This window comes from Camelus bactrianus, chromosome 17, assembly GCF_048773025.1.
Source record: "Camelus bactrianus isolate YW-2024 breed Bactrian camel chromosome 17, ASM4877302v1, whole genome shotgun sequence".
Taxonomy (NCBI): Eukaryota; Metazoa; Chordata; class Mammalia; order Artiodactyla; family Camelidae; genus Camelus; species Camelus bactrianus.
Genome location: NC_133555.1, coordinates 36,627,550 through 36,652,924, shown reverse-complemented (window position 1 = coordinate 36,652,924; position 25,375 = coordinate 36,627,550). Strand labels below are relative to the sequence as shown.

At 39.8% G+C, this 25,375-nt stretch overlaps 1 protein-coding gene and 1 non-coding gene across 3 annotated transcripts in view; one reads left to right on the top strand and one right to left on the bottom strand.

The window, feature by feature from the left end:
* The window catches only part of LZTFL1 (leucine zipper transcription factor like 1), a 76,492-nt gene that overhangs the window by 12,954 nt on the left and 38,163 nt on the right, over window positions 1-25,375 (bottom strand). The window contains exon 1 of one of the 2 annotated variants that reach the window (XM_010945949.3): window positions 3,795-3,952. The exons of the other annotated variant lie outside the window; for it this stretch is intronic. Within the exon in view, the coding sequence (XP_010944251.1) occupies window positions 3,795-3,797 (3 nt within the window). The 5' untranslated portion in view covers window positions 3,798-3,952. Of the gene's footprint in view, window positions 1-3,794; window positions 3,953-25,375 lie in introns of those variants that run through there. 2 annotated transcript variants of the gene reach the window in all.
* Window positions 23,997-24,069, top strand: TRNAA-UGC (transfer RNA alanine (anticodon UGC)). Its single transcript has one exon. It is a non-coding gene; the product is annotated as a tRNA-Ala (tRNA).

Here is a 25,375-nt window from a genome sequence, read left to right as displayed (position 1 = left end):
TGTCAGCTGACCTGCTCCATTCTTTGGCTGCTAACCCCATCTTCCCTTCTTGATCTCATCTGTAGGCTTCTTTTCTTGGGCTTGCCTCTTAAGCACCTGTACTTTCCAGGGCCTTACCCTTGGACCCTTACTCTTGCCACTCTATCTCCTCTCCTTGATGACATAATCTATCTCAAGGTTTCAACTGTTATCTATATGCATCTGACTCTCAAGTCTAACAGGCTGACAGATGTGTATCCCCAGCTGCATGAGCAGCTCCACTGAGTCTTTTTCTCTCCCATATTGTTTTTAGCATTTCTACAATTCAAGACGTTAAAGTTTAATAACTTAAGAATTATCCTACAGGGAACTACATTCAATACCTTGTAATAGCCTATAATGAAAAAGAATGTGGAAAGGAATATATATATATATGTGTGTGTGTGTATGTGTGTGTGTGTGTGTATAAAACTGAATTACTAAGCTGTATACCAGAAATTAATACAACATTGTAAACCAACTATGCTTTAATTAAAATAAAAATTACCCAGGATATCATGAGGCTTCCTAATGGTTATTTATCCAGTAGACTAATGTTTCAGAACAACCAGCTGAGGTATTTTGACCAATGTAAACCAACACATTTGAGGTAGGTACTTACTTTAAATTTCATGACTCTACTTTATTTGATTAAACTAGTAATTAAGATTTTGTCTTAGGGCTAGATAATGTGAATGGCAAGAAGGAAGAAGTTTCTTATGTTTTGGTTTACACTATTAGCCAACTCCTTGAACTAATGTCGAACATTAGAAAGAATAATAGTAATGATGATAACAGAGAAAAGTCATTCAGAGGTTACAATGTGCCAGGCATGATCTCATTTAATCCTCAATACAACATCTATGAAAAAGGTAATATAATCCTACTTCACAGACAGAAAACTGAGGTACACAGAAGAAGTTCCCCCCATGCTACTGAAGTGGCAAATGGGAGACCAGGGATCTGAACCAGGCACTCTAACTTCAGAGTCCACACTCAACTTTGCTGTTTCAAATCCTTTTTGGAAAATGGCAGAATTTAAATAAATAAAAAAAAATATATGTTATAGTTGCATATGCACCTGAGTTGTGACTCACATAAAGGCAGATTTCCACCAGGCATTAAAAACAAAACAAAACAAAACTGATACCTACATTAGAAACAATGTTATCTTTAACAGTTTACGTAAGTATGGGCAAGAATATCCCACAATTGGAAATATCTCACAACAATGTCAACAACTTACTTAAAAAATCGCATTAACAAATTTTCAATCATTCTTCATTGTTTATAGTATTAAATCCACACCCGCAAGCCCTCCATACTCCCCAAACTCTTTCCCTAGCCCTGTTTCCAGGATTCTACTGTAAGAACACGCTACTTCAGTCAGACTAGTCTGCTCATCAGCCCTCAAGCATGTTTAACACTTCCCGTCTATTCTTTCACTCTCATTACTCCAATCCTTGACTAAAAGTACCTCTCCATTCCTATTCAAGAATCTGAATCTGACCCAGTGGTGTGCTGGTAAATGCTTAACAACAGGCTTTTGGGGAGGGGAGGATGAAACTGATTTGCAGCCCTTGCTGATTTCCTTGGTGCAAATACTCCCAGCATGGCTGATTTCAAGCTACCTATACAATGTCACTGAATGCAGAGATGAGAACAAACGCATATAATATAACTAGCCAGTATCAGCATGCTCCAGAACCCCCAAATTCCTACCCATCCTTCAAGACCAAATCTGTTTTACCTACTCTGTGAAGCCTCCCAACATACTCTTAGTAACTCTAGTTATGCATTCTCAAAAAACTAGCACATGTCATCTCTGCTACTCATTTGGCACCACTGCAGAAAGATTACTACTCTGTACTATTAGCTGTCTTTTCCCCCTAGGTGTAATTGTAAGATTGAAATTGAATCATTTCTTGTACCTCACAGCTCCTCCTAGAGTGCCTTGTGCAGAGTAGGTGGCCAGTTCATGTTGTTAATTATTTTCTCTTCTGTCAAGAAAAGTTAAGACTATCCTAAGACTAAGAAAAAAATCACTTAAACTGAGGATAAGCTTTAGGACAAAAGACAGAAAAGTTCCTCTAAAATGGACAGAGGTGAAGAAAGGGAGCAGAAACAGGCAGCTGAGTTCAGGAGGAGAAACAACATCAGCCCCTTTGCTTCCCCATATGCACATGTATACACTATATATACACACGAGTCACATTATTAGAGAGAACAAGGAAGGGGCTGATTGTGGTGTAAGCAGACAAACCACTGGATTAAAAACCAAACTTAAGCCTAGCCATGTAACTATCTGTTATATCACTTAACTTCATTGACACCAGTTTTGCCATCTGTTAACTGAGACAAGCAGATACGAGAGTCAGCTTTAAAATATGTAGATACAATGGGAGGTACCCACATAGGGAAATCAGAGTTTGTTTGAATTTTGTAGCAGAAATATTCTATTAAAATAATAATTTAAAAAAAGAGCTAAAAACACTGAGCAAGAATCCTACCAGAGCATTGCAAAGCTAGTGCCCTGAAATTAATGCCACAAAGGGAGGGGGAGGGGGTGAAGGTACCAGAAATGGTTCTCTGTTCCTGACCAGGCCCCAAAGTCCATATACAGTTTTACTATGAGAAGCATAAGGAAGAAAATATAATGATAAAAACGAGCACAATCTAATAAAACCTAACATGTATTGAGTGCTTAGTATTTTAACAGGTACTGTGCTGTTTATATGTGTTATCTCATTTACCGTTTTAACAATCTTAGTATACTTATTTTACCTGCAATTTACTAACGAAGAAACTGAGCCTGATTCCAAAGCCTCAGTCGTTAAGCAAACTGATAGAAAGGAATGACAGAAGCTAGAATGGAAGCAGATGTCAATTTTTCTGTGACATCACCATCATTTTTTCAACTTGTTCTTGATATTTTAGGAAAATCAAGAGAATGAGTACGACACGCTCTGAGCTCAAGAAGGGTAGGGAATTGTCTGTTCTGTTCACAGCTGTACGCTCAACTGCAAGAAATCATTTGGGACGTAGTGCGGCCTAAATGGGACTTCTAGTTGCGAAGTATTTCACTAGCCCATTTCAGTGGTGCCCCAACCCTGGTTTCACTCTTTTTTTTTTTGAACACTTCAATACTGTGCTTTGTTCTAAAAATGGTTGCTATTTAAGTTGACATGCTGTACCCGCTGGAGTGATTAATGGGGTATGCTCTAGCATACAGGAAAACATGTCCTCTTCTGAACAGGTGAAAACAAAAGAAATGTCACTCAAGGTTCCTCAGCTGTAAAACGGGGGCTGGGACTCTTAAAATCACTCCTATATCAGAAAATTGGATTCAGTCACGTTCTCCCTCCTCCGCTCGTTAACATAATGAATACTGCCAAAGGGGTGTGTGTGTGAAAACGTGGAGTTTTTGGTTTTGGGGGATCGACTGAGAATTCCTCCCTAAGCCTCCTGCTGGCAGCCGGTTCCCTCCAGCTTTCTTCACCAGCCACCTGCGAAATGCGTCTTGGCCTGTGCACCTCAGGCAGCTGTGAGGAATGAAGCGACGCGGCGGAACGCGGGTGCTAGGAGATGGCTCCACCTAGGATTATTCCAGAAGAGCCTCGGCCGAGACTCACTGAGCCTCCCGCACCCGGCGCAGCCTCCCCTCCTCAGGGAGGCCCAGGGGCGGACTCAGACCCGCCGCAAGACACGCCATCACTTGAGGCCCCGGCTCCGAGTCTTTCCTCGGCGCGGGGCGGCGCCAGCGGGCGGCTACTCACCATGGCGGCGGGCCTGCGGGAGTCAGCGGCCTAGAGAAGTGGGAGAGGCCAGGCTCAGCCTCGCCAGGCCCGGGGTCGCCGAAGGAAGTTGGGCCGCAGAGTATGGGGAGCGAGGGCGGGTTGTTTAGAAGCCTACGGTTGCTAATGGGAACCGAGGCACGTGACCCCGCAGTTCTGCACTTTTATTGGCCCTCCAGATCATGCGACAGGAAGTGCCTGTGACTGGCCGACCGCCGCATGCGCATTGGCTCCCAGAGTCGGGAAGTCCCTCCTTTTCGCGCCACGCTGACTTTGGGGGCGGCCGCCGTTGCCAATGGTAACGGGGGCTGAGCGGCCGCCAGGCGCTCCAGCGCGCCTCAGGGTATTAAGAGTCTGTAGTATTGCTCGGAGCTTGTACCGCACTTATTGTGGCCTGACGGCCTCTACCGCCGCGGCCTCCAGCGCTGACTCCGGACCTTCCAACGGTCTCATGAGGCGTCAGCGCGCACGTCCTAGACTTTCTCTTCTCTGCCGGAGTTCCTGCTTGGCTGAGAGACCAACGGCAGCCTTGCCGCGCTCCTGGATAGAGCTTTGAACAACCCACCACTCCCCATCGCTCCCCCCACTTATATTCCTGGTGAAAATCGCTAATATAGCAACTTTTCCCTTAAAAAAATTAACAAAGTTGGTGAAAGAGCAAGTGAATTTCAAACTATTATGCCTAGAATCATCAGGGAACCGTGTTGAATAAATGCTTCCCTGGCCTCACCCCCAGAAATTCTGACGAAGCCAAGGTCGGGTCCTTGGAATCTGCAGTTTTTACTGACACTTCAGGATTGATCATGGACCACTCTTTAAGAAACACTGTCCTAATGTAATTTGGTGCAGGCACTATGGAAAACAGTATGGAGATTCCTTAAAAAGCTAAAAATAGAGCTACTGTAAATCCCACTCCTGGGCATATATCTGGAGAAAACTAATTTGAAAAGATACATACACCCCAGTGTTCACCGCAGCACTACTTACAATAGCATAGTCATGGAAGCAACCTAAATGTCCATTGACAGAAAAATGGATAAAGAAGATGTGGTGTGTGTATGTATGTATGCGTGTGTGTGTGTGTGTATGTATGTATGTATTTATTTATTTATTTATTTATTTATATTTATATATAGATAGATATACACACACACATATATATAACAGAATACTACTCAGCTATAAAAAAGAATGAAATAATGCCATTTGCAGCAACATGGATGGACCTAGAGATTATCTAATTGAAGTAAGCCAGACAGAGAAAGACAAATATATACTATCACTTATATGTGGAACCTTAAAAAAATGACACAAATGAACTTAGTTACAAAGCAGGAATAGACTCACAGGCATAGAAAACAAACTTGTGGTTGCCAAAGGCAGAAGGTGGTGGGGTGGATAAATTAGGAGTTTGGGATTTGCAGATCCTAATTACTATATATAAAATAGATAAAAAAGTCCTACTGTATAGCACAGGGAACTATATTCAATATCTTGTAATAACCTATAATGAAAAATATGAAAAAGAATATATATATAAATATAACTGAATCACTATGCTGTACACTAGAAACTAACATAACATTCTAAATCAACTATACTTCAATATAAAATAAGATTATTAAAAAAAAAAGCCATGAAACAACCAAAACATCAATCAATGGTAGTTAAAGCATTATAATACATCTATATATACACAGCTGGTATAAAAAATTAGGGGCAGGTATAAAGAATTAGGATATATCACTAAGTAAATAAAGCAAGCTGCAGAGCACTCCTAAAAGGGATGGATTATTGCAAGTACCAGGGGGTTGGGGCTGAGTGGGTGAAAGCCAATGAATGGGTACAGGCCATCGAGTGGGCACTTTAGAGGCTCAGAAGACAGAAACAAGAGCAGATACAATCACTGGGGAGGCAGCCAGTAAGCTGAAAAGTGAGCCCTGCTCGATAGACATTGAAATGACAAGGAGCACAGAGCCGGGAGCTTTCTGAGAATCTGGGAGACTTAAAACTGAGGGGAGGAAGGAGGGTATAGTTCAACTGGTAGAGTCTGTGCTTGTCATGCACAAGGTCCTGGGTTCAATCCCCCGTAACTCCTCTAAAAATAAATAAACCTAATTACCTCCCCTCCACCAAAAAAAAAAAAAAAATTAAAATAATAATAAATAGAATATTTTTAAAAACTAAGGAGAGGACATTTGGCATTATCTCTGATTCATGAATAAATAAGCTAATTTAGGTAATGCTTTTGGGGTTTAAGTTGATTTTGGCTCCTATACAGTGCAACTTAAAATGGACCACAGTTGGAACCTTAAAAGTCTAGATAGGATTTTAGAGACCTGGTTCCACCTGCTTAATTTATGGATGAAGAGACTCAGAGCCAAGGTCACATGTCCAAGACCTCAGAGGGCTAGGTGCGGGCATCTGAAGTTGAATCTGTGATGAAACTAATACAAATATGTTTTTGAGAGCAAAACCAGAAAGCAGGTGTGAACTATTCTGGTACAGTGCATGCTAAGTCATACTCTGGTTTCAAGAATTTCATTTTTCTTTTCATTTATCACCACATTCATTTAATGTAAATGATATACCACATAATGTACGAAGCTTAGTAATTGTCCCAAGAACTGAGCTCAATATTTTTTTAACTTGAAACTTTCATTGCTAGAACAAAGTGGTAGCAGATAAATTCTGCAGAATAAAGCTAACTTACAAATGGATGATGTCCTTAGAAAAAGAGGTGCAGCAATGAAAACATGTTTACTAGTTAAATAGTCAATACAGTAAAATGTAAGTAATTTAAATGAATAATTTTCAATTCAGACAAAGTTAGAGCTAGAAGAAAATAGTATTTTCAGATGAGGAAAGGCAGGTAAGAAAAATAAAGTGTCTTGGCCAGAAATAGAAGCAGCAGAACCAGGTCTGGAATCCAAATTTCATGACTTACTGGCAAGAGTTTCTCGACCATTTAGTCCCACCCAGATACAGGTGACAGGGCTTTCTCTTCCAAATTCATCCCTACCCCTCTCTATGTAAGGCCCCTCACCCTCTGTTTAAGGGATCTTATGAGTGTCCCATGACTGTTGAAAAGCAGGGGGAGAAAAGGCAGTCTACCAGCTTGGACGGGGCTTGGCAAAGTCTTGGGGCACAGTCAGGAGTCCTTTGCTTGGATGATCCAAGGATGATATGCAGACAGTTGCCCACAGAAGGGCCTCAAGCCTCTGGGACAAGAAGAACCGCTGACAAGGCTCCCCTGTGTGTAACCTGGAGCACTCCCAGGCATGGAAGGATGGCCTGGGGGCTATGCCTAACTTCACTTTGGCCTCCCTGTGGTATCTGGGAAGAATCTCTGTCCCCTGCAGGGTCTAAAGGGCAGGTTCTCATTGCCTCCCTTGTCCCCGCTCCCCCCAGTATGACTCCCTCCAAGCCCAGTTAAATTTCTACTTTACCATGCCATCTCTTACATTTCTGTTCAATGAGTGTTTGTCGAATTTGGTGATAGTTGCCCTTATTTAGTACCCACAATAGAAGAGACATATTCCATTTCAGTAACTAATCCTCAAAATCTTTGGTTCTTTCTTACTACAACAAGCATTCATTCAATTCATATAGAGAGGTCACTTTACTAGGTGTTGTGGATGCAAGATAAAGAAGGAATTTCATAAATACTTTTATGACTTTTACATAAACAAAGTTGTTCACCAGTTTGCATTTCTAAGGAAACTGAAGTGTATTTTCCTGCTGGCAAACTCCTGTGCTTGCTGTGTTGCTAATGCAGGGGAACCAAAACAGTGGGTGGGTAATGCAAATATTTCATTGGTGAATGTGTGCGTGGCTTGGGGATTTTTAAAGTTGTTCTGCAAAGCTGCATCAGCTAGTTTTTTTTTTTTATTTAAAATTCTATTTTTATCTAAAATCTTCTGTTCCAAGGATATTCTAATATCACTGTTAGCCCATCTACCCAGCTGAGCTGGATGTTGTTACATAAGCTGTCTAAATAGTGTCAGCAAATACGAAGATGTATTTTGGTCTTCGGTTGATGAATTTGGCTCAGGAAAAGACTGAGCTCGTGCCTGGGGTTGTTTACTAGCTTGGGTTGATCAGCAAAGCAAACAATCTGAGCTGTGAGGGAGAACGGCTCCACCCTGCCTTAATAGTGAGCTTCTCAGCCTCACTCTAGTTTTGTTTTGTTTTGTTTTTTTTAATCGCTGTGACAGTTTAAAAAATGTGCTTGTGTGTGTATGCATACGTGTGTCCATCCATTTGGAAGGACTGGGTGGGAGGTATACAAACAAGGCCATTATGTACCTTTTAGCAAAGTTCAGTATAACTAAAAGGAAAATCAACTGTCTTTTTAGATTCTTACAAAATGAAACTTTTATGAGTTTGTAAATGACTAGTCATAAATAGCACCAAATTTCAGGGTGTTTGCCACCTAGACTAGGCAAAGGTAGGAATGGGAAGGTGATCATGGTCTTAGCAGTGCTGACAGATCCTCTCACTCCACCACTATTGACCGAGCACACTTTGCGTGTAAGGTTCTGTTGCCATGATGAACTCCAGGGAAGAAGTGAAGGGGTTCAGGAAGCCCCAGTTTCCCCTACTCGATAAATCTTTGGTTAAGGTTTGGGGGACTGAGGTGAGGTTTTTCTTGAGTAAAAAGGAAATAATAAAATGATTAAGTAAAAAGTAATACAGATAGTACACAAAAATCTTGAAGGTTATATGGGAAAGAGGAAAGTTTGAGAAACACTAAACTGGTAGTGGGCGGGAAATGGTTAGGGGAAAATCATTTGCGCGGTGGGGGATTATCTTGAAGAAGGCAAGGCCTTTGGAGTTTGGCTTCGTATATGATATGTTACCGGGGTCCTCTGCAACTCCCACCACCATGCCCAGTCACGACTCAGAAAGCAGCCAAGATGTTAAAGGAAGATCTCAGGACTCAAAGGCTTTACAAGGAGCTACAGCATTTGAGTGGGTCTCTAGTGGGCAGGAGGCTATTTTCAGTTCCCCTGCTATTTGCTGGTTCAGTCGGTTAGTTTCAGGATGCTCTAAGTGACCCACAGAGTATTAGAGGGTGCTGACAAATTAGATTAGTGAAATCAACATCACATGCATTAAAGGAGGTCAGGCAAGGAAGTGGTTCACCATAAAATACTACAACTCCCTTTAGGACTGTGTGGATGACGGCAATTCTTAGCCCAAATGATAGATGAGTTTCACTGATAAATCTCCATACATTAAACTGCTCCCCCCCAGAAAAAACAACAAAAAGTGAAGACTACCTTGAAAAAATGTTAGGAATTGGTTGTGAGGAATATCTCCTTGTGAAGTCAGGAAAAGTTTACTGTAAATATGGTGCTATGTGCCAAATCCTTATTCCACATCCTCATGTGCACTTACATGTTTGAGTCAGACCCACAAGCTCAGTCCTTGTGTTCAGCGATACACGACAGACACTGTTGGGGAAGGGAACAAGGAGCAAGATGGGATTTGTCCCTTTCAAACGTGGCCTTATAATCAAGTCAAGGGAAAATGCAAGCTTGCCAAACCATCTCAGAGCAGACGGTAAGTGGCATGGGAGTTCAGAGAAGGGAAAGGTTACCTCTCCTGAAGGTGGACAGGAGAAGTTCAGGAGAGTCTTCCAGAAGGCAGTGGAATTTGGGCTAAGCTTTAAAAGCTGTGTGGAAGAGTTGTGGGTGAGCATGAGGATTGATGGAGAGAAGGTTGTCTTCAATAAGGAACAAGAATTTTCATCAGGGGAAGTAGTGGATGTGTTCAGAGATGTACTTTTAAATTTGTTATGATTTCAAAGGTCAAATTGCAAAAGGAGAGATACAATGATGGAGTATCTATTCTAGTGTGTTATTCAGCAGCGTGTGCCTTCCTAGGTCTATGATTTTTGCTAAATGTTTACTTGGACTACTGTCAATGTCAAGGCATTAACCAATTACATCCCATCTTAGAAAGTGGAAAACAGACTTAAATTTGCTCAGGAAGATTTGCTTACAAAGGTGGGGATGTGTAGTTCCTTTGTTAAGTCTGAGTGGCCCAGTGCAAGCTGTGTTCATGAATGGAAGTTTTCTCAGTGAGATGAGTAAATAGAAGGAAGGCAAAAGGAAATGCCATTCTTGGTCGGTTTATACTTCTTTGTCTTTCCCACAATTACAATTCAGCTCCTTGAAGGATGGAATCTTTATTACATGATAACTTGAGTCCCCCTCAGCAAGGGCTGGGCCACAATCAGCTCTGAGCAATGCTTACATAATGGAATTGAAGTTAAACAAGAACATCTCAACAAACATTTGTGAGTTCCTGCTGGGTTCCAGATACTGTCCGGATTTTTTTTTTTTTTTTTTGGCCCAGGACATGCCTTCTCTTGGAAAGTGTATTGTATGTTATCAAACTTTCAGCTATCCCTATTTCCCATATTAAATGTTATTTTGAGATGGTTTATATAACTTTTATAATTTGGAGTCTTTGAGAATAAAGTATTTAGTTCTTGTGATTTAACCCTTACATTTTTATAGAAGTACAAATTGAATTCTAGTTGATCAGTTGACCTAATGTTACATTTTGAAGATAGGCCATAAAACTGTTACTAATTTAGATTTTGTGGGTTTTTCATATCATGGGCTCACTATTTTATTATATATTATATTTTTATTAAGTATTATGTCATATCATACATTATATAGATTATATAGTATCTGAAATATTTTATTTCAGATCTCACACATGTTATAGGCTGTAGGCTCTGCCTTAAATGCCTCTTGGATGTTGGGAAAGCAAAGATGATTGAAACAAGGCCCCTGTTCTCCAGGCTCCTAACTGTATAGCAAGAGAGACAGACTCATTAGAAGGTCACGTTCATATAGTGTGGTCACTTTTGGGGAAACCAGATATGAGGCACTCAGCTCAATATAGGACTTCAAGGAAACCACTGAGGAAGATTCCTGAAGTGAATCTTCAGGGACTGGCAAGAGTTAGCCTGAGAAAGCAAGGCAGAAAGGGCAGAGGGAACACAATACACCTGAAATAGTTCATTTCAGTTGTCTGAATTCCTCACAAAGCTTAAATATTAGGTTAGCATCTACTTTTAGAAGTTAATATCGCCAAAAATGTCATTGCTAAAAATACTGGCGACTAAATCATGAGTAGAAAAGCAAAGTACCTTTACAGGGGAAAGAAATAATCCAAAGCACTAAAAACCAAAGGGATATAAAGATAAGTTATATCTCTATATCTGTTAATTCTCTGGAAGGGAGAAAATGGGGACTTCCGGGGTACTAGTGCTATGGTAATATTCTGTTTCAAGATCTGGGTACAAGTTGTGTATTTTTAGTTTATAAAAATTAATGAGCTATACTCTTACATGTATAACTTCAATAAAGAGTTTAAAAATTTAGCTGAACAACAAGGTCCTACTGTATAGCATCACATGGAACTATATTCAATATCTTGTAATAGCCTATAATGAAAGAGTATGAAAAGGAATATACATATGTATATATACACATATATACACACAACTGAAATCACTTTCCTGGACACCAGAAATTAACACAACATCGTAAACCAACTATACTTCAATTTAAAAAAAAGTTTAAAATTTTAAATGCCTGTGAATATATGGATGTATTTGTATATAAATACTTCAATTGAAAAGTTTTAACTCAATAAAAAAAAAAGAAAGGTTTTTAAAATTCAGGAAAAAAAGGTAAGTTATATACCCAGTTTACTACTACCATTGAGGCTAAGACACCCATCAAAGGCACTGGTGTTAACCCAGGGGGAAGATGTCTTTCCAGGACTGGAGTGTCTTTCTCTGACCTGCACTTTGTCATCCTGCAAAGCCTCCCTGCACCATCAAGTACCGGTGGAGGGGAGATGTGGCAGGGACAGCTTTATTAAATCATCTGCGAACAAAACTGTGGAGGATGACTTTGAACATCTCACACTCACAGAATCGATACCTTCAGGGAATCGAACTGGTAATAAATGGTCCCTAATTGTTCTTATCTGATATAACTTGATCTTATTTAAAAGTAGTGAGACCTGAGTATAAGGCAGAAGACAACACAGACTGTAATAGCTGCATGCATAGGACTGAAACAGCTTTGCATTTTAAGAGATTTAAAGTAAAGTGTGAATTTCTGTATCTAATTTTGGGTGAGAGAAACCAGTAAAAACACGGAGTTAGTTTCTCACTAGGCTCTCTGCTTGTATCCACAAAAGAAGGTTCTGTCTGTGTGTTGAGAGACTGTCCATATACCCAATGTATTTTTCTTTTAGAATTTACAATATTGTGAAGATTTCCTTCTTCAAAAAAGATACGTATTTTTAAACCCTCGGTGATGTGAGTCATTATAGCTATCATTTATTGCACACTTTCTGTGTTTCACTAACGAATGTTTCATGTTTAAAAGTTGATACTTAGTTTAATCCTCAAAACAACCCGGGCTGATCGATACACCCTTCTTCCCACCACTGCTCCCTCAACACACACTCCCTGTGGGATTGGTAGGTTGTGCCTCCTTCACAGTCACCGACCCTTTCCTCAACCAGCTTTTGTCTCTCATTACCCACTGCTGCCTGTCTTCCATCAACCATCGTCCACTAACCTCCACATCATTCACACATTCAAGCGCACTGGAGGCCTGTCACATTTGGCTCCAGCCTGTCCTGCCACCCTCAAGGATGACCCAGCTAGCGCCCCCGCTGTCCTGGCTCCACCTGCGGCTCTCCGGCAACCTTTAGCTCTATTTCATTTTAGCACCTACTCTGCTCTCCACACTCATTATAGCCTGCGGCTGCTCCATTGCAGTACACCTGGAACTCAGAAATGACCCTCTCTGATCATCACCAGCTGTCTGAGCTGCTCCAACTCCACTTTCCTTCAACCTTGCCTCTGACCTGATTGTGACCTGTGATCTCACAAACCTTCTATTTTCTTCTACTCTAGCAACCATTCTCCTTGACTCACCTCTCCTGGTGCCAAGTCTAGACATCCAGGTCATCACTCTACCAGGAGAAGTTCCTATTTTCTCACCAGCTGACTCTCTGTTATAATATCAATTTGATCAATTCCAACCGTAAATCCATCCATCCATCCATCCATCCATTTTGTTGTTGTTGTTCTTGCTTCAAAACCAGAAAAGTCACATAATTAATTCATAAAAACCTTTGAACTTTTTTTTTTCCAATTTCCTCTGGCTTTTACAGCTGCTTGGACATTCTGGACCAGATCCTGTTCCAGGTCACCCAAGGGGCTGTCCTCTAAAGTTTCCTAGCCCTCAAGCATCATCCCTCTCCATCCTCTTCAATCCCCACAGATGATCCCACTTCTGCTTTTTAAGAAGCTAAGCTCCCTTGATGTCCCTGCATTTCTGCTCAAATTTTCTTCATCAGTAAGTGAGGAAACAGTGATGATCAACACTCAGTATTGCCTAGGGCATAAGGAAAAAGCCATTCTTAAAAATTTTGGTAGGAGGATAAAGGACATAGAGGTCTTTTTTTTTTTTTTGGAGGACCAGCTGGAAATTAGTATCAAACCTGAAAATGCACACGCCCTTTGACCCAGTGATTTGTCTTCACTTCTAAGAATTTATTTAAGAAAAAACAAGAGCACAAAGATGTATGTACAGATATGTTTACTGCGGTTTTGATGTGGCAAAAATCTTGAGATAGTTTAAATGTTCCTCTTTTAGGGGAATGACTAAATAAATTGTGCTGCCATAAAGTGGAATTTTCTGCCAGCTGTCAAAAATACTAGGAAGAATCTATGTGCCTTGACATGGAAAGATATCCATAATACATAATAAAATGACAAAATCAAGTTGGAGAATAGTAGTCATGGTAAGCCACTTACTTAGTTATAAATGCGCAGACAAATTCAGAAAGGTGAAGTGATAAACTCCTTATACCCAAGTCCGGGCAGGGGTAATAGAATGGTGCTAGGCATGGGAGGTAGTTGATTCCAACTTTACACATACCAGTAGCTATAATTTTGTTATTAAGTGGGCATTACTTTTATAACTTAATGATATAAAGAGGAAATAAAATAAAAGCCAATACAAAAACATCCTTTGTTACATTTGCCATTGTTTTATATGCTCACCACAATCAAGGCACCTTCCTTCTAAGGGTCAAGCCTCATTTCTGTTCTCCTTAAACAAGAAATGAGGCAGAAATTTCAGGTCACCAAGAGACCTAGATGGAGACCACCCAAAAGCGGTCGTTCCAAACACCACTGCCAATATTTAGATATTTTCACTCTGGTTGCAGCCCTCTGCTGTTAGCTTTCTTCCTTTTTTCTCCAGGTGGCTGAGCAGATGTTTTATAGTAAAATTAAACCAGAAGCTGGCATATGTCTTTGGACACAAAGATGCACCATAAAAGGAACATTTTAAGCATTAGGCTAATTTTCTTTACATTACAGGGGATATCTTTTATGGGAAATAGGCATGTCAGTTTTGGTGTAACTTACTTTGAGAACAATGATAGTCAATGAGTTTATTATTGCCAGGTTTTTTTTTTTTTTCAGAAATAGGGGGCAAAATTATTAAATGCATGCTAAGAATCTCAGGGGCTACACAGGTAGTCTAAGTTCTCACCTTATCTTCAAGAACACTCACGTACCTTCTCCTTTCCCTACTGATTCTCAAGAGGAACTCTTGTCCAAGGCTAAGTATGATCCAGTTCTCAAGGCCCCATCCACCCCCTTCTACTTCTTCTGGAACTCAACTCCATCCCTTATCCCTTTATATAATATATATAATATATTATATTATTTTATATATTAACATATAATATTGTATTACATATTATATATATATAGAGAGAGAGAGAGAGAGAGCTCCTATATCTTCATTCTGTTTCTCCCTCTTTGAAATTCCTCAGTTTAAAATTATGCTCGTCTCCTCCAGATTGAAAATGAAACAAAACAGTAACAAACATTATCCCAAACCAACCCTTTCTTTGTCCAGACTTTTCCTACAATCAGCCGCCCTTTTCCCCTCTCTTTATTGCTAAACTCTTTGAGGAGAGTACTCCTTGCTGACTGCTCACACTTCACAGCTCAGTCACCCCGCAGTCTGTTTTTTCCCCTCCTCCCTACTGAAACAGACTTCTCAAATGCCATCAAACGATCTCCTAGTTGCCAAATCAAATGCCCGATCTTCACAGCCTTTCACAGGGTGGCCCACTTCCTTCTTCACACTTTCCTTGGCTTTTGCTGCTCTGCTTTTCCTTTCTGTTTCTTCTCACTTTCCATGGTTGGTTCCTCTTCGGGTCCCTTTTGAAAACTGATGTCCCTTGAAGTCTCTCCTCAACTGCACTGTCTTATCGTTTTACCCTCCTTGTCCGTGTAATTTCATTCATTCCCAGGGTTTCATCTCTCCCTATGAGGATGACCATCAAAGCTGCACCTTCAAGCCATGCTTCTCACTTGCATACCTGAGTTCTATTTCTAGGAGCTTACAACTTATACTTCCAGGATTTGTCCAGCTGGGTGTCCCAAAAGCTACTTAAATTCAACATATCTAAAGAGAGCTCACAACCCGCCAGTCTGCCTTGGTCCCGTTCCATCACCGGTCATTTCACCACCATCCACCAGTGAGATGACTGAGTCCTCCGTGAGTTCTCCTTTCTCTCCTGCTGCTTCCCGTACAACCTGGGATTGCATCTCCTGAAATAATCTGCAAAATCACCAGCCCCTCTTCTTCATTCTAACAACTACTCCCCTAGTCCCATTCATCTTAACCGCGTTAATAACAAAAGAGAAACATCAACAAAAACCAACACATAATTCTGATATATCTAAAGCACTTATTAATTTACAGAGCTTTCTCCTACTGGAATTTAGACCAGCTTCATGGAAAAGTTGTGGAAGCCTGGGTGAGTGGGGTAGGATTTGATGGATATTGTCCTTCCCCATGAAATAAGAGCTCAAAATAAAAATTTAATCGTGTCTTGGAAGATCAAAGTGATGATTCTTGTACACCTGACTCTGTGGATTGAGAAGTGTATCAGTTGCACTAACTGAGAAATTAATTATGTTGATTAAATTGCCCAGTGGGCTAATCCACTTGTTTAAATATTTAAAGTAAAAATTTAAAGAAGCCTGCTAGAGATGTTATTGGGCAAATAGGCTGAAAGACCATTTGGTTTTAGTTTTCATTTCTGTTGTGTAAAAAATAGTTTTGTGATTTTTCAAATCAGTTAATCATAATGATCATTTTATCAAAGAAGTTCCAGTTTGAATGCCTGCTAATTTTGCATTTTTCTTGTGAAATGGATTAAATGAATGGGCCATAATTTGAAAAAAAAAAGAAGCCTTTGTAGGGATTTCACACTTTTCACACCCTTGATTTTCAGGAAAAAGATACTGGCTAATTTACATCCATTTCCAAGAACACTGGATAAGTATATAAATAGTAGATTAAAAATAAATGCTACTATATTTGGCTTTTTTAACAACTGAGGGTGTGTTGGCAAGAGAAAAAACACCTAATGTTTCACGAAAGAATTATTTTATGTTGCTCTTTTTCACTCTGACAGATTCTTGGGAGGCTTGTATCTAATCTGTAAGTACGTCAGCCAAAATATGAATTAGCCCTTCAAACATCACCTCCAAGGTCAAGAGAAAATTTGGGGACTCTAGTGTACAGGACCGCTGGGGTACAAACATGGTGACAGAGGAGCATTCAAAGGGACAGGTCAACTAAGTAATATACTTGCTTACATTTTTACCTCGTGTTATGGTGATAATTTATTATTACCCCTAATATCAGTTTTGTCCTTTATTAACGTTAAAATCACACGCCATATCTTGTAACCTAAATTTACATGCGATATAGACTATAAAAACAAAAACTAAAAAAAAAAGCAACCTTAATTAAAAAAAAAAATAAATCTTGAGAGAATGAGAAGCTGTACACACGACTACTTTGAAAATGCCTTGTTGAGATCCCAAGGAAAAGGATAGTGAGCTTTGTTAAATCTGGATTCCTGTTTTATCTCATCATCAAGAAGTTGAGTCTGTGTTTACTAAAAGAGCAAAGAGTTTTCCTGTAATGCCATCACTAAAAAAAGTAATTCTAAGAATTGTCAGTTTGACGCTGGAGGCTGCAGACGTTTGTTTACAGTAGAAATCAGTATTTGTTCTCCTACAGTTACAAGTTGTGGTTTTCAGAGGAGGTTGATTTACTTTACCAACCTTGTGATGAATCCACTGACTGTGAACTCACAGGCCTCCAGGAAGCTGTCCAAGAAATGACACAGTTGGAGGTACTGCTCCTTATTAAAATTATTTTACAGGTAAATTTTAAGAAATGACTCTAACAATCGGATTTAAAACAAGACGTAGGATCTCACTTCTCTGGACAGTACAAGTTGATAAAAAAAAATATGAGGCAGAAATGGGAACTAATCTCTTCCTGCTTTTAAAAAAATTTCTTTGCAGAGACAATTTTTCATGTTATTGTTAACCCAAAAGTCTGGTCTAAATTTTCTATTCCATTCACACCTATCAGAAAAATGTCTGACCCTCCCCAGGCCTCTAATTTCTGCTGGTACTTTCATCTTTCACCAACAAGAAACACCAAAGGACTAGTTCTCATTTTCAAATGGCAAAAAGTAATAAATGAATGAACGTGGATCTTTTACAGAGAACACTACATGGAGTATTTATTAAATAGCATAAAGAACTGAAATAAAATTCACTTCCTTTTTGAAAAATAAGGGTTTCAGAAACTTGAAATGGAAAGACATATTAATTATATATTCATCACAGTATATGGCTCCCCTAGTCTCTAATGATCACAGCCTGATGAGCAGCCGCTGTTATTTTAGACGGGGAAAATAAAGATCTCAAGTTAAAAAAAAAAGATTTAACATAGGTGAAAAAATTTGCACCTGCAAGTAATAATTTATTCAAGAAATTATGCCAAGAAAATGAAAAAAAAATGTGAGTGTGTGTGTGTGTGTGTGTGTTAGTAGGGAGGAGAAGAAATGAAAAGGAAAGGACTTTGGGGTCCTAAGATAATTCTGATGGTGGATGGTCATTTATCATGAGTCTATCTTATTTTTTTTTTTAATTTTTTGTTGTCGAGGGGTATTTATGCATTTATTTTAGTGGAGGTACTGGGGATTGAACCCAGGACCTTGTGCATGCTAGGCATGTGCTCTACCACTGAGCTATACCCTCCCCACCACAAATCTATCTTAATCAATTCTTTCTGTAGGTGATGAAAGAATAGCATCAGCAAACAAAAATCATCTACTATTGTCGTCATAGAGTTTGTGGAGTTCTCTTTGGCAGGTAAAGATTTTCTTTGCCTGAAGTCAATCTTTTATTACTTTAGATTTTGTCAAAATACTTAGGCGAGGCACCTATGTTTTCAGTAAAAGGCCACCATGTGCCTTTCAGAGCCCATGAAACATACAAATCACCCTGAAAATGGGTCATGAAGGCTCCAGGGGAGGTTTGCTGTGTAGAAAAGGTTCATTCTCATCTGGTCTCACTGATGCCGGCACAAGGAAACTCAGCTCAAGGGGCTTATAATAAACATGGAGTAGCTGAGCGACATGCAATATGAGAACCAGTGTCATCTTTTCCCACCTTAAGAACCACTCTTTTTCTGTTACTAGGAGAGATTTGCAGCTTAAGTCTCCCAGCTGACATCCTATCCAGTCCATTGCCAACATTTTCCTGCTTTACTCTCATTTGGGAATATTTCTTGTGGGTCTTTTATTTGGGATTATTTTTAGAGAGAAGAAAAATAAATGTAACTCTATTTAGTGCAGGGTCCAGGTACACTGACCTCGTAGGCAGGCATTTACGCTAGAGAGATAGACATCGTTTCCAGGAAACCAGGGTGGCCTGGGAGGAGCATTTATCCCAAACCTGCTTAATCTCAATACAGATACCCTTTGTGGGTATTCTAGCTATTTTGAAAGAATGCAAAGAAGCAAAAAGCAAAAAAAAAAAAAAAAAAAAAAACCACCCTTCAGGGATCAAAACTTCAGAGGGCAAAAGTTCAAGGGAGGATTTATTTTGAAAGTTAAAAGGGAAGATGGATCGTGAGTAAAATCGAGAACATTGATTAAAAGGCAAAAGCTCAGAAAGCACAGAAGTGCTGTTTGGTTTGCTAAGTGCTTTTTTTTTTTTTTTTTTTTTCCTGAGCCAGAAGCCTATTAAATACACCTGCTTTATTCCTAAAAGGTATTTCTAACTGGCTGCTAGTCTCACACAAAAACCACTTAATCTGGGTTCAACGTGTATGCAGGGTGGGTGTGGTGGTGGTAGGGGGATGTTTAAAAAAAAAAAAGTCCTCTGGTAGGTTGACCCTGCGTATTAGTGAGTTGTGTTTGCAGAGGTGTGTGTGTGTGTGTCTGTGTGTGTGTGTGCCTGCTTATTTGCAGATATAAGAAGCACAATCTAAGAGGGATGGTACACCTCAAGTGGCAGAGTGCATGCTTAGCATGCACTGGGTCCTGGGTTCAATCCCCTGTACCTCCTCTAAAAAATGAACAAATAAATAAACCTAATTACCTTCCCTCCAAAAATTTCTTAAAAAAAGAAGCAAAATCACAGATGAGTAAGACCTGGAGAGAACATACCCAGGGGTGTTTTATTACAAGCCAAAGCACACAACTGCCTTGAGGTCCACCACTTTCTTAGGCTTCACCAATTACATCTCTCAGTGTACCTAACTGGAAGACTATATTCACCCTTTACCTAAAAAGGCAATTTATTTTTAGAATCTGAAAGCTGTGAGGGACATTCATATCATTTATTACAACCTATCCTGGGAAAACCAAGGTCCAAAACAGCCCACATGGCTTGCCTAAGGTACCAAGCCACTGCAGAGCATTTTATCCCCTGCCTGGCGGTTATTATCACTATTATTGTCATAGAGCTCTTTTTCCTATGAAAATAAAAATTGTAGATGGCCAGCTAGGTACTTTTGCTAATCAAGTTCATTTATTTGTTCATCAAATGTATAGTGAGACCTGATTTATATGTCAGGCACCATCTTAGGGTCCAGGGGTCACAGTGATGATAAAAACAGATATATTTCTGCTCTCATGAGGTAAAGTGAGTTTTTTTTTTAAACTGAAGTATAGTTAGTTTCCAATGTTGTGTCAATTTTTGGTGTACAGCACAATGTTTCAGTCATACATATACATATATTCATTTTCATATTCTTTTTCATTATAGGTTACTACAAGATATTGAATATAGTTCCCTGTGCTATATAGAAGCAACTTGTATATCTATTTTATATATAGTAGCTAGTAGCTGCAGATGAGTCTTAAAGCTGTGTGAATTGGTTCTAAAATTTTGCTTTTCCTTTGGAGAAATTTGCAGCTTAATTGTAGCCTCTGCCTCCCCCATCTGAAGCACTAGGGACACGTGGAGTCGCCTGGAAGCAAGCCTCAGCCTTTGCTGAGGGGGACAAATTGGGATCATGCACCAGGTGAGGAGCTGGGATGCTCTGGTGTCTCTCCAGTTGCCTCTGCTCCCCAGGGAGAGGACCAGGAGGGACACAGGGCAAAGTCAATCAATGTGCACACCTGCAGGGCCATGGAGGAAGATGAGGAGGAGGGGCTTCTGCACATACACCCTCCTTGACAGTTACTTTAATAACAACAACAAGAACACTTAGTCTTCTCCTGATGGTTTCTGCAAACCATGGTGGGGAAACCATGACTTACTGAGGGAACCGCCTGAGGATGCACTCTGATTTTCTTGTTTCTACAAGCTCTTATGTGAGGAAGAAAGAGTTTAGATTGGGCTCTTGCTGCAGGTAAGAAGAAAAAAATTTTAATTTTGTGACTCAGAAGCCTCTTAAGTACGGGTCAATCAACTAGATGTTAACCTTGAACATGAGGTTATCTGTGCTGCATTAGTCACACCAGCACCCTAACTCGCTAACAATCGGTGAGCATGACCGTCCTTCAGGTCCATGTCTGGAATTCTCCCATATCTTGAAGGTGAGGAAAAAATGCAGATGTGAATAATAATGATAACAATAATCTATTAGAGTATCTTCCATTGTTCTCTTAGAAAGTAGCACTTCCTCTTTCCAGAATGTGTGAAGGTTATATTTGGAACCACTCTTGTTTTGAAACTTGGTTTGAAATTAAACTCAGTTTGGGCTGCATTGGTTTCTGATGAGAATAGTATTGTAAGGGGAGCTGAGAATAATTCAATAAAAGCACATCCATTGAATGTATGAAAATTCATGAGTCCATAATGATACTTAAAAAGGAGAAAGCCGGAAGAAACTTATTTGGGGCAGTTAGTCACCAATCCCTTATTTGGAAACTATGCAATTAAAGGGAAAGTACATTTAATGTCTTCCCATTAGGAACTATATTTGAGGATAACCAAAAGCTCCAGTTGATGAGATAAAGCTCTGTTTTACAGAATGCCGGCTAGGTGTAGCAGGATGAGAGATTCAGAAAATCATAATCTTGCAACTCCCAATAAGAATATAGATCCAAGCAAGGAGTATCAACTTGTGGTGAAGACATTAGGTGAATGGTCAGTGGGACCCGGACAGTCACATGGAACCAAAGGAACATCACAACAATATGGTTCTGGTCAAAGGAGAAAAACATAGTTGTACAATGGATGGATCAGACTGCCATCACCCTCATCGAATGGTTGATCTTAGTGTCAGAAATGGGACAGCAGAGATCACATGTCCCCTGGTGTCATGCATTCTGATATCACAGCATCCCTGGGATACAGTCTAGCCAAAGATATCTACCTGGGGTCTAATCACTCCATAGATGTAGCTTCTTGGAAATACCAGGGAAAGAAGAACAAGCTAAATGACACCACAGTCAAGTGAAGGTGGGGGGGGGGGGCGTCCGTAGACCCAGTGGTTGCAGTAAGAAGGTTCCAGGAAGAAAGAGACTAAAGAAACTAGAGGCTAGATTGAAAGACACTGAGGGGACATAGTAACCAGGTGCAATGTGTGGTCTTGGATTGGTTTCTAGTTTGGACAAAAAAGCTACAAAGGACATTTTGGGGAATTTGAATATATACGGGCTATTAGATAATGTTAAAGAATGACTATTAATTTGAGGTGTGATAATGTTATTTTTTGCTACATAGCAAAGTGTTCTTATTTTTTTTTTAGAAATGCAGTTTGAGGTATTTAGGGGTTCATGTCATGATGTCTCCGATTTATTCTTTGCAGATGACACAAAGTGGGATATCTTGTGTGCAAGAGACTGACATTCAGGTCCCCTGTGGAATGGCTGAATATATAAACACAGACTTTTAAACAACTACACTCATCAGAGGCTAGCAAGTAACATGTCATTTTAAATTGCTATCAAAAAATGAGTAAAAATTAAGGACAACATTTTCTAAAGATTGAAGTCTAAAATGAGTAAAGTAAAAAGAGTTGCATAAAATATTTAGTTGAAAAACAATGAGGAAAGCATTACCATTAGAGGAGTAAAATATTCTAAAGAATATGAAAATGAATATATGCATGTATATGCATGACTGGGACATTTTGCTATACACCAGAGACTGACACATTGTAACTGATGGAAGTTCAATTTAAAAAAAAATTCAAGACCTGATAATTAACGTAATTTTAGTATTGCCACCAGAACCTAATTTCCACTGATCACAATGAATAATTTGTATAACTTTTCTTTACTTTAGTGCTACTCAGAATCTTCATCTATTAGCAAAAATTGATCAACCACAAGGAATGGTTAGATAAATTATGGTAGGTCCACATCTGAAATATGGTGAAGTTATTAACAGTTAAGATTTGGATTTAATTTAAGTTTTGAATTGCTATTTAATAACATGGAAAGTGTTTAGGATACAATGTTAAGTGTGGGGTATATAAGATAGTCCTAATTTTAGTAGGTGTAAGTGATTTAGCCCCCAGATAACTGCTGAGAGAGAGATAAAGTGGTACCATTTCATGCACTCCTAGCAACACAAGACTGTTAAAATAAGAGGGAAAAATACACTTAGAGGAGGCAATAAAAAACTGTAGAGTTCACCAGGCATAGATTACATTATGGTCTGTTTTAAACAAGAGAGTAAGTTTTCTCACCACATTGGGCAGATATGGTAAATGTTCTCCAACACAATAAAAAAGAAACTCCTAATTTCACTCATCTACAAAGCTGAAAGTTGAAGAGTTGAAGCCCTTTTGCCCTTCTCAGAATGACTAGCTGTGTGTGAGCCTCCTCACCACCAGTACAAGTACAGGACACGACAGGGGACCAGAAGAGGCGACCCTGCTCTGACAGACATGAGATCAGCCCACTCAGAACATGATGGCAGTGCTGCTGAAACCCTCTCGCCGTCCATCAGATGTTCACTGAACATTCTCTCACTCTCCAGAAGGGCAGCCACGCCCGTGGTGCTACCAGGAGACGAGGATCCGCAGGAGGAAAAGCAATCCTCCCTCAGTTGTGAGAAGAAAAAGAAACTTCCCCAAGGGTCACACTCATCGAACATTTCAAAGAGACCTGCCTCTTGCACGAGACAGGTCAATAAATTCTAACTGCATCAACAACCTCTTTCCTCCCCTGATTATTGAAGTACGATGCTCAGAGCTATAGGCACTGACAAGGAAGGTCTCCAGGCTTCACTGTGCACTGAACAAACCCAGAGCCAGAGCCACAGGACCACAGAATCCCACTCAACACACGTGCACACGCATTCACATGCAGACACCCATGTGTGCACACACATGCATGCCCACACAAAGACAAGGATGTGGATGAACACACACCAAGCTTTTAATAACAAATACATATGAGGAGCTGGGAAAGGTGAATGAAGGGGAACTTGAACTTCCTCTAGATAGTTCTGATTTTTTACAATTTTCTTTTCCCAGCAGCAGATATTCATTTATTTCCCATGTAATTTTTAAAAAGAAACAAACAAACTCATAGGCTCCTAGTAGAAGTACAAAAAACAGTACACAACACAAAAACAGTTTGGCAGTTCCTCAAAAAGTTAAGCCCAGAGTTACCATATGACTCGGCCATTCTACTCTGAGCTGTTTACCCAAGAGAAAAAGAAATATCTGTAGGCATAAAGACATGAATGTTTATCCAGGCATTATTGGTGACAGCCAAGCATTGAAACAACCAGTATGTCCAGTAACCAGTGAATGAGTGGAGGGAGGATACAGCTCAGCGGTAGAGCGCATGCTTCGCAGGCATGAGGTCCTGGGTTCAATCCCCAGTACCTCCATCAGATAACTAACTAACTAACTAACTAACTAAATAAATAAATAAATAAATAAACCTAAGTACTGCCCCCCCGACCCCTGTCCCCCAAAAAAAGACAAAGAAAAGAAAAGACAAAGGGCAAAAAACAGTGAATGGACGACAGACTGTGATACGGCCAGAAACTGAATACTATTCAGTAGTAATAAACAACTACTGAAACCCACCAACAGCTTGGATGAATCTCAAAATAATGAGGCTGAGTGAAAGGAGCCAGATCAAAAAAGAATACATGCTATCTATTTCAACTTATATCAAATTCTAGAAATGCAAGCCAAACTGTGACGGACATCAGATTGGTGGCTGAATGGGGAGGAGTGAGAGGGAAACTTCACAAAGGGCACAGGGAAACTTTGGGGTGACGGGTATGTCCACCCCTTCACGTGGTGATGGTCTCACTGGTGTACACTATATCAACGTCTATCCAATTTTATGCTTTAAGTAAGTGCAGTTTATTGTGTGCCAATTATACCTCAATAAATCTGCAAAAAAAAAAAGTCATCCATGTTTAATAAAGAAAACTTGGAAATTACGTAAGAATGAAGAAGAAAACTAAAAGCACTATTAGTTAGCACTTCTTTAGCAGACTCATCTTAGCCAAAGATAAACGCTGGCCCCGCTGGGATGGATTCCAAGTTCTGGCGCCGAAAGCTCTGGTCATCAGAAGGATTCGGGGGAGCAATTTTCTTTTTTGGGTGGATTTTCCTCAGCTTTCTGCTAAATTTCGGGCTTGAGTAAGTGAAGTTTGGTTGAAACCACTAGCTTCATAGAGTTGTGGTAACAAACCATAAATCATTCTGGGTTCCTTAAGGAGCTCTGTAAACCTTAGAAAACCAGATGACTCTTAACAGAGCTGTATGATTTAGTAGCTTGGGAGTGGATTTTTTACTCGAATTCTGGTTCCAGATTCTCAGCATTTAGCAGAAATGTTTAGTGAGTCACACACACACACACACACACACACACACACACACACAAAGCTTTTGTTCATTTAGATTACAAAGAGAAATATGTAAATATATACTGGCTCAGAACATCTGCAAATACATCTTTCTTTAAATGATAACCTCCCGTAGTATAGTTAAGGAAACAGAGTGACTGACTTGCTCAAACCTCCACTTAGTAAGTGGTGAGAGGGATAAATCTAGCTCTCTCTAAATCCAAAGTAAGTAGGTAATTTATATATACAAAGTTACAGTAACAGCCAGTATTTTCTGGGCATAGCACAGTTTACAAGGCCCTTTAGCTACCTTCTCTCTTTGGGCCCTGAC